Below are 16,296 nucleotides of genomic sequence, written 5' to 3'. Positions count from 1 at the left end.
TAGTCAGGCCCATTCATGTGTTAGTTGAAAGTAACCTCATTATATCATTTGCATGTTGGGTGAACAGGGTTTGAATTGGCACCTGGGTCAACAAGATAGTTTGAATACACGTTTTTTTTTCCATCTCTCCTGATAGCCAAGAAGCTACGTTGGCTACATCTACTTTTGATTTCAACTTGAGAAGCATGGGAAAATGTTATTAAGCAATTTAAAAGACTTTATTGGTCACATACTCAGGCCAGAAATGCAAAACACAGAAGGGAAGAATTATAATCAGGTCATTCCAAGAAGAAAAACAAATCACTAAATATCAGGCATGATAATACTGTGATTGCAATCAACATCCCTGCAGAGAGTCTGTCCATCTGTTTGTTCATCCCATCCATTCATCCGTCCATCTATCCAAATACCCAGGCATCCAGAAATCCATCTCCTACTCATTTTGAAGGCACTATACCAAGAGCTGAGGGATCCCAGTTAGGTAGAGCAAGCTCCATGCTCCCAGTGAGCTAAGGAGGCAGGAGGAAGGAGAAAAGACCACAATACAGAAAAGTGAAGGGAGTAATTTAAAGGACAAGTTTCTAAGACCAAGCCAATATTTGGAGGAACACCTAAAAAAGCAGCAAAATGCGAAATAATCAGCAGGAAGAACTCTGAAGAGCTCGTGCCAAGTTATGAACCTGAAAGAACTTAGAGAAGATGGTGGGACTTCCCTGGTGGCGCAGTGGTTAAGAATCTGTCTGCCAATGCAGGGGACATGGGTTCAAGCCCAGGTCCGGGAAGATACCACATGCCGCGGAGCAACTAAGCCCGTGTGCCACAACTACTGAGCCTGCACTCTACAGCCTGTGAGCCACAGCTACTGAGCCCATGCGCCGCAAGTACTGAAGCCTGTGTGCCGTAACTACTGAGGCTGCATGCTGCAACTACGGAAGCCCACACACCTAGAGCTTGTGCTCTGCAACAAGAAAAGCCACCGCAATAAGACCATGCACTGCAACAAAAAGAAGAGTAGCCCATGCTCGCCGCAACTAGAGAAAGCCCCCCCACAGCAACGAAGACCCAACGCAGCCAAAAATAAAAATAAATTAATTAATTAAAAATAAAAAAAGATGCTGCAGATGCCCTGATGCAGCATCCACATGCCTTTTACCTTCAGATGCCAAACCAGGAAACCTGTTTCTAGAAGGTGGAAGACGTGCTGGCTACCACAGCCTGTCCTTAAATAGGCAGAACTATTTTTTTAAAAAATCCCATAATATGGGTGCTTTCTATGAATGAGTCATATCGATCTTGAAGAATTCTAACTCGAAATACTTTTATCTTATAGTACCCAATATTTTAGAGAAGACTGGAGGTAGAAATGGCTGAAGGAGCCAAAAGTGTTCAAGGACATTTAAAAAGCTTATGTGGTATGAACTGGTAGCAAAGGTCCCTGGGAAGTTGAAAACAATTACAGATTCTATCTGTATCCAGGAAATGCATAAGAGATTCAAAAGAAGACCTCACAACCAAAATCGATGTTAAATTCAGGATTATCATTAGTGATTTTTATAGTAACATCTAATTCACTGCTCATGTTATTTATCAAGTGGACAATTTCTTCAGGTGTATTGGTCACACCTCCTGATTAATATTTGTGTTTACGTTTTATCTAATAGAACAAATTACCAATGTGGTTTTGAACGGACCAAATTCTCAAATTCACCATTTATCTGGTTTCAAATTACCTTTCTGCTGATAGAACCAAAGGTACAGTTCTAGACCAAGAGACACTGGCACCCAAGGAAATGAGAACTCATCCAGGATATGAACCATTGTGTTTTCTCAGGTCCATTAAGCCAGTCAAGCCAGAGAAAAGAGAGAAGATTCAAATGGTACTTACTTGCAGGTGATGGGGTGCTACATCCACTTGGCGGAGGATGGCTGTGGAGTCCATGGTGGGGAGGCAGGGAAAGTCCGCCAATGACCGGTGGGAAGAGTAATGGGTAGGGTGCAGCGGGATAGTGAGTCATGTGCCCGTTCACCGCCGGGACGTGACATGCGTGGCTACTGGTGGTCATGTTTTGGGCTTCACAGAATGAAAGGTGCTCTGGGGCAGGAACACATCACTCCAGGCCTTGTACCAAAGTGGGGTAGGTCAGTTGAGAGAGAGAGTGGAGTCTGAGCTGTGTTCTGGGCCAAAGGCAAGAAGGCTCATCAGATGCCCTTGCTTCTTCCCAGCCTGGTTTTTCCACCTCTCATTTTGCTGTGCTGATGACAGGAGGGGTGGCTTTTTTGTTCAGCTTCTCAGTTGAAGGCTGGGAAATGCTATCACTTTAAAAGTCCAGAGCTGCTAATCCTGTAAGAAAAAAATATACACACATATATCTCACAGGACAAAAAATATTTTCTTCTTTATCAAGTTATTATCTGAAAAATCTCTAATATTAATCTGGGACTCCTAATTCCCAGCTGTTCCCCTACACTCACTACCTTAATTTTCTTAAATTCTCACATTCTAATACAGAATAAAACTTCTACACAATTTCAAAATAACCCTGTCTGATTAAGTAACACCCCTCCCCCAACCCTGTCATTCCCCGTTTCCCCCGTATTCCTCCCCCACTTCACATTTCTCCAGGCACTGCATCCATTACACATGGGAGTGTTTGTTTATTTCCATCTCCCCCATTAGAATGTGCTCACCAGGAGGGCACAGGTTTTCTCTGTTTTGTAAACAGCTATGTTTTAAGCTCCTATAAGAGTACCTAACAGGCAATAGAATCTCAATAAATATTTGTTGAATGAATGAATGAATGAAATTTGTTTCTTGCTTCTTTTAGAGAAATTTATTGTTTAATGTTGTCCTAACCTATGTGCTTACAAGACTTTGGACCTTCCAACTTCAGATTTTATGCAGCTGTTTGGAATGACCCACTCAACAAGATAAATATAATTGTGAGGGAAAATTATAACCTAATGAGAGGTAGGGAAGAGACAGAGCCATTAAAGATCAGTGGAATACTTTATATCAGCTCCTTAATGTCAAACAGTATACCCCCTTCTTGTGAGAGCAACATCCATCCTTTGGTCTCCGTTCAATCATCCATACATCCATCAAATCCTAACGTGCCATTATGTCCAGGTGCTGATATAGGGCACTGGAGGTACACAGTGTGGGACAGTGCTACTGTGGTTCCTGCCCTCATGAAGTTTCTAGCTTTAACAGCTAACTGGGGTCATATTGTTAAGGAGGGTTCAATTGCCCTGTTGCCCAGGAAGGACATTCCAGGGATACTCAGCACTTAAAATTCCTTGACACTGAAATAGATTCTAGGGTAGGCTGACAGTGGACCAATATTCACTAAAATTCCCAAACTCTGGTGCTCACTGAATGGCAAGCCCTGAATGTCAACCCATCTGGCATGAAACAAGAACAAGATCTCAAGGCCAGCATAGAGTGGTGGTTAAGAGCATGATACCAGAGCCAGACCGCCTAGGTGCAAATCATGTTTCCGCCCCCTTGGGCAATTATCTTACCCCTCAATAGTTTTTATCGTAAAATCGGGATAATAGTAGAATTTATTTCAGAGGGGTGTCGTGAGGATTAAATGAGATAATGAGGTAATACCAAGAGAAGAACAGTGCCTGGTACAGAGTAAATACCAGGTAAATAGTAAACATTAGGCAAGTTTGCCATTACTGTATGTGTCGCCCCATCAAATGATATGTTTCTGAAAACCCAGCTTGCTGGAATGAACTAGTGGCTTTGGGGACAGGACAGGGAGGAGACCACATCACAGTAGTCCTGGGAAAAGAACATTAGGACTAAAACGTTTGTCATGGAAATAAAGGAGTAAAGGCAGGATGCGGGTGAAGCTGAGGACAAAGACTCGTTAAGGCTTACTGACTTCTCAGTTTGGTTTCTGCAAACCCGAAAATGTTCTGATCAATAATAACTTCCATTTATTTGTTTACCATGTGTCAGTCACTTCACTTGTGAGCTCTAAGTTCTAGCCCATAGAACAGCCCTAAGAGGCAGTTGTTCTGATCCGTATTTTCCAGATAAGAAAACTAAGTCTCAGTGAGTTTAGGTGACTTACTCCTAATGTCAGAGGATCAGCCTGCGGGTAAGACAGAATCTGCACCGAGATCTGGCTGGTTCTACCATCTCTGCCCTTTCTCCTCGGCCATGCTGTGCTTACATATACTGAGTGCCTGCATTGTTCTGTCCCTACAGAACAAAAAGTCCATGTGCAGTTGCGATGGGAGCGGTTGTCCTCACTCAGATGACCTTCTCCCCTTGATGCCTGGAGTGTTCATATGAAACCTGAACATCGTCAACAGGGAGACGGTGTGGTCCCAGGCTCCCCTGGACTCCCCTGAGTCTTCCAAAGGAGACTGCATTCCCGGCTGACTTATATCACACACTAAACTCCAAAAGTGATGTCCCTCAAGATATCAATGTCCTTTTCAAACTCAAAAGATAACTTGTTTCTCTGATGAAAAGAAAGTAAATGGACTATGAGAGGTGAATGTTTTCAGTGCTTTCTCTTCTAAAAATCACAGACCATCTAATACGTTGAACACTTTATTTTGTAGTTTGTAGTAAATTAATTAGAAAATAAACAACAGCATTGAGTATTTGCTGTGTTTCCACTCAATTTGATTTTTAAATCACACAAAGCCCAGCATTGTTATAAATGGTCTTTTCTATTTCCATTAGACAAACTACCTCATTAACTGGTGAAGCTGACAGTTCAGCAAACCTGGCCCCCCAAGGCACAATTCTTAGATTTTTAAAGCTGTTTGTTTGTTTTACCAACCAGGGACTATTTCTATCCTTAGTAATCCTTCATTTCTCTTTGCTTTCAAACACCACAGATTTTCCCTATCCTGTCCCTCTCGTTGAAAAAGGTCAGGTATTATGCCTAGCATCTTAAAAAATAAAAATAAAAACCTACTTATACTGATACTAGGCAAGAAGAAAAAAGATCAATGTGCCAGGAAAATCCTGTTATGTTGGTGGAAAATTGTCTGAACAGTCACTGGGTCTGTGTTCACATATGTGACTGATTAAGGCTATTCCTGGAAGCAGAGAATTTCCTTTGTTTCAAGCTTTTAGGAAAAGGATGGTCACTGGTTATTAGCAGTGCTTTTTTTCTTCACGCCTGATTTGAGTTTGGGCTCATTTGGGTTTTTTTTTCCGTACCACCTGAGGCAAAGCAAACAGGAGCTGGGGTGGCAGAGGGGAAGGAAGTGGGGACTGCATCAGGGGGTCTTGGATCTAAAACCCATGAGATTCCCTGGGTGTCAGTTTCATCATCTGTGAAAGGGGTCAAGAGAAGAGAAGTAGGTTCTAAATCACGTTTCTTAAATTGTGTTACCCAGAAAACAAACGTTTTACATGAAGACATTAAATGAAACATAAAAGGTGAAAATGATATTTTAGAGGAGAAAATTAAAAAGATAGGACTTTAGATAACTGTCTGCATCATTGGAGTTGTTATGCAATAATCCGTCTCTGATAAATAGTGGAATGGCAGGAGGTATCATGAAAGGTCTACCCACCAGCCACCTGGATGACACGTGCCAGGGAGGGGCAGGGGTCCTGGGGACAGTTAATCTTTATATCTGTATCTGTGAGATCTTATTATTAATACAACACACTATATTTGCTTTGGTGTAATTTGTTACTGTTTGTGTTCAGCTAAAAAGTTTTTTAAAAATTACATTTTAATCATTGCTTGTCACACAATTTACTGGAGGTTGCTTTTCTATGTATTTAAGCTTAAATTTCCATGCAAGCTTCCAAGCTTATATTTCTAAACATTTAGAAGTTATTTTATATAAACATGATACTTATATATGCCTTTTAAAAGGCAGATAGTTCTTCTAGACCAGTGGTTCTCAAAGCACAGTCCCTAAACCAGCACATCAGCATCACCCAGAAACTTACTGGAAATGCAGATTTTCCAGGCCCCACCCGAGATCTACAGAGTCAGAAAGTCTGAGGTGCTATCTGTATCCTAACAAGCCCTCCAGATGATTCTGATGCAGCTAAAATCTGAAAACCACTGCTCTAGACATGAGGTTGGCCGATTTCTTGTGTAAAGAAAGTAAATATTTTAGATTGCAGGCCATACAGTCTCTGTCACAACCACTCAGCTCTGCTTTTGTGCTGACTTCTTGTGGCACAAAAGCAGCCACAGACAATCCATAAACAAATGGGCGTGGCTGTGTTCCAATAAATCATTATTTACCAAAACAGGCAGCTGGCTGAATCTGGCCCATGGGCCACAGCTTGCTGACCCCTGCTTTAGATTAATAGAGAAAGAGCAGCCCATTTTCTCCAACCTTAAACTCCTGTCCGTAGCAGCAACTGCTCGAAACTATTTTGGCTGGGCTTTTTTCTGTTACTTACATTTCTAGATAATGTACTTAGACTATTTTTTTTGTAATTTTGTAAAATTTTCTTTATTATCTATTGGTTTCTACAATACATATGATTTTGTTCTCTTAGGCTATTGCCCACACATACAAAACTCCCCCTCCTCTCTTACTCTTAAAATAATTTCATCACAGTTCTAAAAGTGAAAATTATTTACATTACTATGACTAGATTATATTGTTACAGCTGAGCCACATAATGTACTATACTTACAGTACTTTCCTTATAGAATTTGTTTTTCTGGAGTTAATAATTGCTTTGTTTATATAATTTGATTACTTTTCTTTGTATCTATGAATTCTTTCCCAATTCTCGGACAATTTTGTCAGACATGTCATATGACATATGGGTTCCACTGCTGGAGACATTTCTCCTGTTCCAGGGCTGACTGGCTGCTTTCCTAGCCTCAGACATTGATATAATTAGGACTTTCTATTATCACTTTCCTATATATTTTTTGGAACACCTAGTTCTTAGAGCTCGTGTCTTCCTCTTTCTTGGTTTACTTCTTCATCTGGGTGGCTTTTGCCCCAAGATATTTCTGAGAAATGGTGCATGAGAGGTAAATGTTTTCAGTCTTTGCATGTATTAAAATATTTTGATGCTATACTTCACATTTATTTGATAGTCTGGCTAGGTATAAAATTGTGCATTGGAAATAACTTTTTAAATTAGAGCTTTAAGTATGTTGCACTAGTTTTCAAGCTTTTCACATTGCTTTGGAAATTTCTAATACTCTCCTGATTTCAGATCTTTTATATGTGATATATTTCCTTTTTAGAAGCCTTTATAATCTTCTTTTTATCCCCTAAGGATCTTTTTTCCTACACTGTGCTAGGCACTTGGTAGAGGTCTTCAATCTCATGATCCATGTTCTTCTGTTAGGAAAAAATTTATTTTATGCTTCCTTTAATAATATCTTCCTTGACATATTTTTTTTCCTCTCCATTTAGAAGTCTTATTATTTAGATAGTGGGCCTTCTGAATTAATTCTCTAATTTTCTTTTCTTTCATATTCTACTTCTTCATCCACTTGTTCTACTTTCTGCAAGATATCCTCACTGTAGACTTCCAACTGTTCTATTGAATTTTATATTTATACTACCATATTTTTAACATCCAAGAATTTTTCGTGTTTTTTCTTCTTTATACATTCTGGGATTTTTTGTCATGAATGTCTTATCTTTTCTGAGTACCTTTTACAGTATTAAGAATATTTTTTATTGTCTTATTCTGCTCTCTACATCGACTATGTTTCTTTTCACTTTTTCCCGTTTTGTTATTTTTTTAAATACAGCATGCATTTCTCAGTTGTACTGTCTGCCCAATTCTAGCACTGTCCATTTATATCTAAAAGGGAAAACTTATTGCAAGGTCCATTTTCATGAGCAAACATGTCAAATGGGTGAGTTTCATGAAAAAGTGATCAAACTGGGACATTTCTTTGTGGGACTTCCCAGATGTTACGTTTATAGGCTTTTTATTTGGGGCTTGAAAGGTTGCAAAATATGCCACTTCAAAATACGATTGTAGGAGTTCAGGGCATGCCACCTCAAATAAGCCGCTTTGGTGTATTGATTACTTTGAGTTGCAGACACCAGGAAAACAGTAAAATCAGGAGAGGCTTTCCGCTGAACCCTCCTTATCTGCCTAAAGACAGATCCTTCAAAAGGAAGATGAATGTCATAAATCCCCTCCCTGGGAGTTTCATCAGCCATCAAGGATTGACTCTTATCACAGGAGAGGAGAGAGGAGTCAATACCACACCCAGACAGACTTTGTCACAGACTATCATATCTGCCATTATTCTGCTAAGGGCTTGCTCATCGTTCTTAAAAGTCATTTATTGTCCCATAAGAGGCACCCCTCCCCTTTTCCCTATTAAGATGGTGTTTAGTCCTGAATTCTAAGCCACCTCAGAGCGTTACTCAATTTTTCCTCTGGCTATCTCCCGTGAGGTATACATGTTAATAAACTTTTGTTGGTTTTCTCTTGTTACTCTGTCATTTATTACAGGGGTCTCAGCCAAGAACTCAGAAGCGTAGAGGAAAAACTATTTTTCCTCCCCTAGAGGCCCTTTGGTAACTTCATCGAGAAATCCTCTAAATTGTGCCCAGGATGTAGAGGAAAGGAAAAGCCTTACTGAAAAGCCACCTGGTAGTTGCATGGAGAAAAGAAGCCAGGGCTGCTGATGCGCTTACTATTAAATATAGTAAATATATTTAAACAGTTAAATATATGGTCTTTCACTTCTTCCTCCTGTTTTCAGCCTAACAGCACCTCTCCACTCCTGGTATCCAGAACACAGTAACCTCTCTAGTTCTATTTTCTTCAAAGAATAGACTTACCTTTCCTACCAAGATTAGGTTAAAGTAATCACCAGGATGTAAAAGGGAGAGGAGCAGATTTAACTGCCCCCTTGTTCGGAAGTTCAACCTATCTTTGTATTCAGTCATCACTTTCATCTTTCCAGGTATCTGGTGCCTCTACGCTCTGGGACTGTCCAAAAACCTACAGCTTGTATCTCCTTGCTTCTTCTTTGCATCTCCTTCTTTAGGCACTTAGCAGGCTGCTTTCTATCCTTTGCTAATTTATTCACTACTGCCTATCTACTTTCCATCTTCAAAAAACTTGCTGCCATTTCTTGTCTGCAGTTAGCATCACTCGTGTTCTTGCTCACTTTAATGGCTTATACTTTTTACATCCATGACTATCATTTTAGTAAAGATCTGGGAAAGAGTAGGGACAAAGGCATGTTGTTAGTATATTACAGTTCACTAGAAATTCACTAAATTAGAAAAAAAGTAGCCGTGTTCAAATAAGTTTGGGAAAGTTTGAATGGATGATTCCTTACCCTTTTCAGCTTGAAATTCCTTCTATGAAAAGGGGGTTAAAGAACAATCTAAGATAAAAGGGTTCACTCAAGACCCCAGCTGAGATAAGGTTAATTCAATGTCTAAACTGTTATTCCTATATGGCAAGACAAAGTCAGTAATGGTCTCAATCTGAAATTGAACAAAAGAAGTGAGATTTGACCTGCCATCATGGACATGCCCTGGGACTATGTCAAATGCCTTCAACTAATAAATAAATAAAATGAAGATGGGATTTGACTTGCCTTAGCCATGCACCTACAGGCACATTGGATAATTAAAAATGCTAGTTAATGTATTGATGACTTGATACGTGCTTTCTTGATGACTCCAAGTTGGAGACGGAACTCTTGGTAGAGTCCACCTTAAAATATAGAAGCCAAACACTTTAATGTGGTGAGAAGTGTTAATTTTACATGGTAATGCCTTCATAATGTAATCGATGCAACAAAACAGACAAGATTTTTGGAGAAAACATTGTATCCATTTCCTTCTACTGAAATTTAATGGCAACACGGCTGATGTGGCTAACATAAAAAAAATATAGGCAGAAGTGAACAAAAGATGGATTTTAAATTTCTTGTAATGGAGAACAGAAAACTCTCCTGTATTTCTTTAGCTGATTTAGACTTTCTTGTGGGGGAAATCTTTGCTTTGACAGACACCACATGCATATGGCTTCTTTTCCTAGTGTATTTTAGCTCAAACCTCCCTATTTATTTAAAACATTGGTTCCGGGTAGTGCCACTTAAAATTTCTCAAATGCATTCAGCCATGTACCTGTTTTCAGCAAAAATGCTAAACTCAGCACAAATCCTGTGAATTGCTTTTGCTGCTGTTTTGACAGAAAAGAAACATGGCTGTAAAGAAGTCAGTTTTACATGCATGGTAGTTTTGTAGCCTTTCTGATAACTGCCATCTTCAGCATAAATATTACTGATGAAATTATGTTCAGCTTAAATCAAAGGGAAGCCACAATGAGTAACTTGAATTTGGCCAAAAGAGATTATTTCTTACCTCCTTTTGATTTAATTTGGGAATGAAAGAGATACAATAGAGTCATTTAGAGGGACTAGTGCAGTCAGAGGAGTCCCTTAGAACACCAAGTGAGCAGACAGTGAAATCTGAATCCCTGTCTGCATCAGGAGGTGGTCGTTTGGCATGCTGAATATCCATTTTTAAAAGCATATACAAAATGTCCCTGTATTCCCTTTTAGGGCACGTTTATTAAGATCCCATCTGCTAAAGAAATACGACTTTCAGAAAATAAGCAGAAATGTACATATGTTAGAATGTATAAAACTCTAAGATTTTAATCTCATAAATTATGGGAACAGTAGTGTAAATATGGATTTTAGGGTGTCAACACTCAACCCAAAGTTGTTACCTATGCTAGCCTTGTACACACTTCCTAAGAGAGAGCTTTCACCTAAGGTCTTTTCACATAGATTCCAAAACATAAGGTAGAAGTATGTATAGGCCCAAATGTGGTGTCATTGCTCGTTTTTGAGAAAAGTGGCAGCGGGCTACTCCTTGTACAATGGTTTCCATGCTTTGTATCACGGAATTCTGCCAAAGCAAGCAGAATGACTGGACTAGGCTTTGGTTCTCAAGGGAGAGTCAGCCACAGATTCTCAAGGGACAGTGAGCTGTCTACAGGCTGCTTAGCAGCCTATGAGGTGACCTAGAAGTAGTCTGTCTTTACACTGGAGGGTGACTCACCTGTCCCATTAGAGTATTAGTATTGATTTGTTTTGAATGTTCAACACACCAAGAATGACACAGAGAGAAGACCTGCACAGAAATGGAAAGACACACAGGAAAATAAGTTGGCAGAAATCATGAGGCTAGAGAAACCACAAGTCAGAAAGAAACATGAGGCAGAGAAGAACATAAAACCAAAATATTGGATAAAAAAAACAGATAAAATTAGTTATAATAGCTGTAATTGTGCTTCTAAAGTTATCTTTTAAAAACTTCAACTAGAGTTGACTTACAATATTACATTACTTTCAGATGTATAGCACCGTAATTTGATATTTTTATAGACTAAACTCCATACAAAGTTATGATAAAATATTGACCACATTCCCTCTGTTCTACATTACATCCCTGTAACTTATTTATTTTTATACCTAGTAGTTTGTACCTTTTAATCCCCTTTATCTATTTTGCCCCTCTCTGCAACACTCTCCCCTCTGGTAGCCACTAGTTTGTTCTCTGTATCTTTCAGTCTGTTTCTGTTTTGTTATATTTGTTCATTTGTTTTATTTTTTAGAGTCCATATATAAGTGAAAACATACAGTATTTGTCCTTCTTTGTCTGCCTTATTTCACTAAACATAATATCCTCCAGGTCAATCCATGTTGTTGCAAATGGCAAAATTTCATTGTTTTTTTATGGCTGAGTAATATTCCATTGTATATATATCACATCTTTATCCATTCATGTATTGATGGATACTTTGGTAGCTTCAATATCTTGGCTATTGTAAATAATGCTGCTATGAACACTGGGGTACATGAATCTTTTCACATTAGTGTTTTCATTTTCTTTGAATAAATACCAGGAGTGGAACTGATGGGTCATATAATAGTTCTATTTTTAATTTTTCTGAGGAACCTCCACACTCTTTGCCATAGTGGCTGCACCAATTTACATCCCCACCAACAGTGTACAAGGGTTCCTTTTCTCCTCACCAACACTTATCATTTCTTATCTTTTTGATGATAACCATTCTTATAGGTGCGAGGTGATCTCATTGTGGTTTTGATTTGCATTTCCCTGATGATTAGTAGTGTTGAGCATCTTTTCATGGGCCTGTTGATTATCTGTATGTTTCCTTTGGGAAAATGCCTATTCAGGTCCTCTGCCTATTTTTTAATAATATTGTTTGTTTCTTGCTATTGAGTTCTCTATATATTTGGTTATCAACCCCTGGTTTGCAAAAATCTTCTGCATTCAGTAGATTGACTTTTCATTTTTGTTGATGGTTTCCTTTGCTGTGAAAAATCTTTTAAGTTTGATTAGGTCCCATTTGTTTATTTTTACTTTTGTTTCCTTTGCCTGAGGAGACATATCCAAAAAAAAAAAATATTGCTAAGACCAATATCAAAGAGAGTACTGTCTATGTTTTCTTCTAGGCATTTCATGGTTTCAGTATTACATAGAGCTCTTTAATCCATTTAGAGTTTATCTTTGTATATGGTGTGAGAAAATGTTCTAGTTTTATGCTTTTACATGTAGCTGTCCAGTTTTTCCAACACCACTTATTGAACAGACTGTCTTTTCTCCATTGTATATTCTTGCCTCCTTAACCTTGTAGATTAGTTGACTATATGCATGGGGGTTATTCCTGGGCTCTCTATTCTGTTCCATTGATCCATGTGTCTGTTTTTGTGCCAGTACATTCTGTTTTCATTACTGTAGTTGTAGTATAGTCTGAAGTCAGGGAGTATGATATGTCCAGCTTTGTTCTTTTTTCTCAAGACTGCTTTGGGTATTCGGGGTTTTTGTGGTTCTGAACAAATTTTAGAATTATTTCTTCAGCATACCTCAACATAATAAATGCCACATATGACAAATCCACAGCAAATATCATACTCAATGGTGAAAAGCTGAAACCTTTTCTTCTAAAATCAGGAACAGGATAAGGATGCCCAGTCTTGCTACTTCTATTCAACATAGTATTGAAAATCCTAGCCACAGCAATTAGGCAAGAAAAAAATAAAAGGCATCCAAATTAGAAGGGAAGAAGTAAAGCTATTTGCAGATGACATGATACTACATGTAGAAAACTCTGAAGACTCCAACAGAAAAATTAATAGAACTAATAAATGAATTCAGCAAAGTTTCAGGATACAAGATGAACATACAGAAATCTGTTGCATTCCTATATACTAATGAACTGTTAGAAACAGAAATTAAGAAAACAATCTCATTTACAATTGAATCAAAAAGAATAAAATACTTGGAATAAATTTAACCAAGGAGGAGAAAGACCTATACTCTGAAAACTACAGGACATTGATGAAGGAAATCGAAGATGATACAAATAAATGGAAAGATATCCCATGCTGATGGATTGGAAGAATTAATATTGTTAAAATGTCCATACTATCCCAAAGCAGTATACAGATTTAATGCAATTCCTATTAAAATAGGCATGACATTTTTCACAGAAATAAGGTTATCTTTAGTGTTAAGAACAGCATTCCAATTTTTGTGAGTCCTGAGTCTTTAACCGTTCCACTGTTTTATATTTTTGTTCACTCTTTCATACAACAAAAACTCAAATTGTATATCTTGATCTTAGACCCCAGAAGAATCTTACTAGCCCAGTACTTAACTCTTCCCTTTCTGAAAGATGTGGCTAGTTTTCAGCAGAATGTGATAAATGACTATTGATATAACGTCAACTTGCATGTTGAGATTAAGATGGATATAATGTTACCAAGTAAGATTTCATGAATGGCACAGTGCTGGAAAAGTGCTAAAGCAAGAGACACCTTTGAGGTCCCTGGACCCTTGCTGTTTATAATAATATGGAGATTTTAAATAAAGGCATAGTTACCTTGCCATAATCATACTCAGTCTGTATGCATATACATTGTCGTACGAAAATAAATTCATTGCATATTTATTCTTTCAAAAAACCCCTGAAAATTCATATAACAGAGATCATAATAGAGTCCCCAAAGTAGTGAATGTAAATAATATGTATTTAATATTAATTAATATTTAAATGTTATAACATGCTTATAACTTTTAGGGGGTTTATCTACTGTAGAAAGTGAGGCCTAGCTATAAATGTATTCTGAACAAATTTACAAAATCAAGACAACAAAAGAGCAAGAATTTTTAAGGCACACTGAATTATTTGGGTTGCCTAAAAAATGAAATGGTCACATGGTTTCCACCTTAATAAGGAATGGAGACTGTCAGAGCTGCTACAGGACATCTGGGCACTGTACACAGGAGTTACCAGTGTCCACTCTACATCAGCTCAGGTTCTGGCACTAAGGTTGGCCTCCAGTCTTAGATGAAGCAGGTCAAGGCACCTATGGTGCTTCTTGTGATGGCAAGCAGGGTCTTGAATGAATCTTGCAGTTCAATTGCCACTGAGCTACAGGAGGTAAGCCCTCATTCTCGTCAGTTTCTCAGTTGAGACAGGATCCCTGTCACTGATTAACTCCCCCTCCACTCCCCAGCACCCTCTGGCTGAGGTCCAGATTCTCTACCTAGCTCATGCCAACTGCCCCCTCCTCAATGGCTGGATCTTGTCCCCTTGCTTCTGGGTGCTAGCATTGTGCTCATGTCAATAAGGACAGACACTCTGAAACTATCACTGCATAACCGTGATCTAGCTCTGTCTGCAGTCACTGTAGCTTGGTCCATACTCCATTCACACTGGATCCTCTTGGAGAAGGATCAGTGCCCATTTTTGGACACAGTTGTCATGCTGTTAGCTTCCTTGAGAAAAAGCTCCATGGCTAGACAAGTTACCATAGCTCAGGTCTTATCCTGTCCAATATTCTTTTCATTTCAGGCTACCTTTACCTCTTGAGGTCAAAAGAAACATCACAGCTATATTCAGTAGAATAAAGCTTTCCAGTTAGTTTTCTAAAAATGGGTTAGAAATATGCCTGTATCTTTGATTCTCCTCAGGCTCTGGTGGCTTGGCAGGGCCTGATGGTAGGGGATGTGGAACAGAGCCCCTGACTCAATGCATTCCATCCATTAGCAGACTCCTTTGCTTGCTACCATGGGCCATGTAAATGTTATTATTATTATTATTTTTGATTTACTGAAGTAGAGTTGATTTACAATGTTGTGCCAATCTCTGCTGTACAGCAAAGTGACTCAGTTATCCACATAGAGACATTCTTCTTTCTTATATGCTTTTCCATTATGGTTAATCCAAGGATATCAAATATAGTTCCCTGTGCTATACAGTAGGACCTTGTTGTTTATCCATCCTATATATAATAGTTTGCATCTGCTAATCCCAAACTCCCAGTCCATCCCTCACCCTCCCCGCTTCTTCCCTGGTAACCACAAGTCTGACCTCTATGTCTGTGAGTCTGTTTCTATTTTGTAGATAGCTTCATTTGTGTCATATTTTAAATTCCACACATAAGTGATATCATATGGTGTTTGTCTTTCTCTTTCTGACTTACTTCACTTAGTATGATAATCTCTAGTTGCATCCATGTTGCTTCAAATGGCATTATTTCATTCTTCTTTATGGCTGATAGTTTTCCATTGTATATATATATTGTATGTATATATTGTATATATGTACCACATCTTCTTTGTCGATTCTTCTGTCACTGGACATTCAGATTGTTTCCATGTCTTGGCTATTGTAAATACTGCTGCAATGAACATTGGGGTGCATGTATCTTTTTTGAATTATGGTTTTCTCAGGGTATATGCCCAGCAGTGGGACTGCTGGGTCATGTGTTAGTACTATTTTTAGTTTTCTGAGGAACCTCATACTGTTCTCCATAGTAATTGTACCAACTTACATTCCCACCAACAGTGTAGGAGGGTTCCCTTTTCTCCACATCCTCTCCAGCATTTGTTATTTATAGACTTTTAAATGATCGTCATTCTGACCGGTGTGAGGTGGTACCTCATTGTAGTTCTGATTTGCATTTCTCTAATAATTAGTGATGTTTAGAATCTTTTCATGTGCCTTTTGTCCATCTGTACACCTTCTTGGAGAAATGTCTATTTAGGTCTTCTGCCCATGTTTCGATTGGGTTATTTTTGTTGTTGTTATTGAGCTGTATGAGCTGTTTGTATATTTTAGAGATTAAGCCCTTGCCTGTTGCATCATTTGCAAATATTTTCTCCCATTCCATAGGTTGTCTTTTCATTTTTTTTATGGTTTCCTTTGCTGTTCAAAAGCTTGTAAGTTTGATTAGGTTCCACTTGTTTATTTTTGTTTTTATTTCTATCATGCAAATGTTATCAACCCATGTG

The 16,296-nt window shown here is 38.5% G+C and overlaps 1 protein-coding gene across 2 annotated transcripts in view; it reads right to left on the bottom strand.

The window, feature by feature from the left end:
- Positions 1 to 16,296, bottom strand: part of RARB (retinoic acid receptor beta) — a 782,786-nt gene that overhangs the window by 438,331 nt on the left and 328,159 nt on the right. For both annotated transcript variants that reach the window (XM_060298661.2, XM_060298662.2), the window contains one exon: positions 1,886 to 2,341. In XM_060298661.2, the coding sequence (XP_060154644.1) occupies positions 1,886 to 2,063 (178 nt within the window). In that variant the 5' untranslated portion in view covers positions 2,064 to 2,341. The remainder of the gene's footprint in view (positions 1 to 1,885; positions 2,342 to 16,296) is intronic.

Source organism: Globicephala melas, chromosome 4 (assembly GCF_963455315.2).
Source record: "Globicephala melas chromosome 4, mGloMel1.2, whole genome shotgun sequence".
In the NCBI taxonomy this organism is placed as follows: domain Eukaryota; kingdom Metazoa; phylum Chordata; class Mammalia; order Artiodactyla; family Delphinidae; genus Globicephala; species Globicephala melas.
This window is presented reverse-complemented; position numbering and strand designations above follow the sequence as displayed.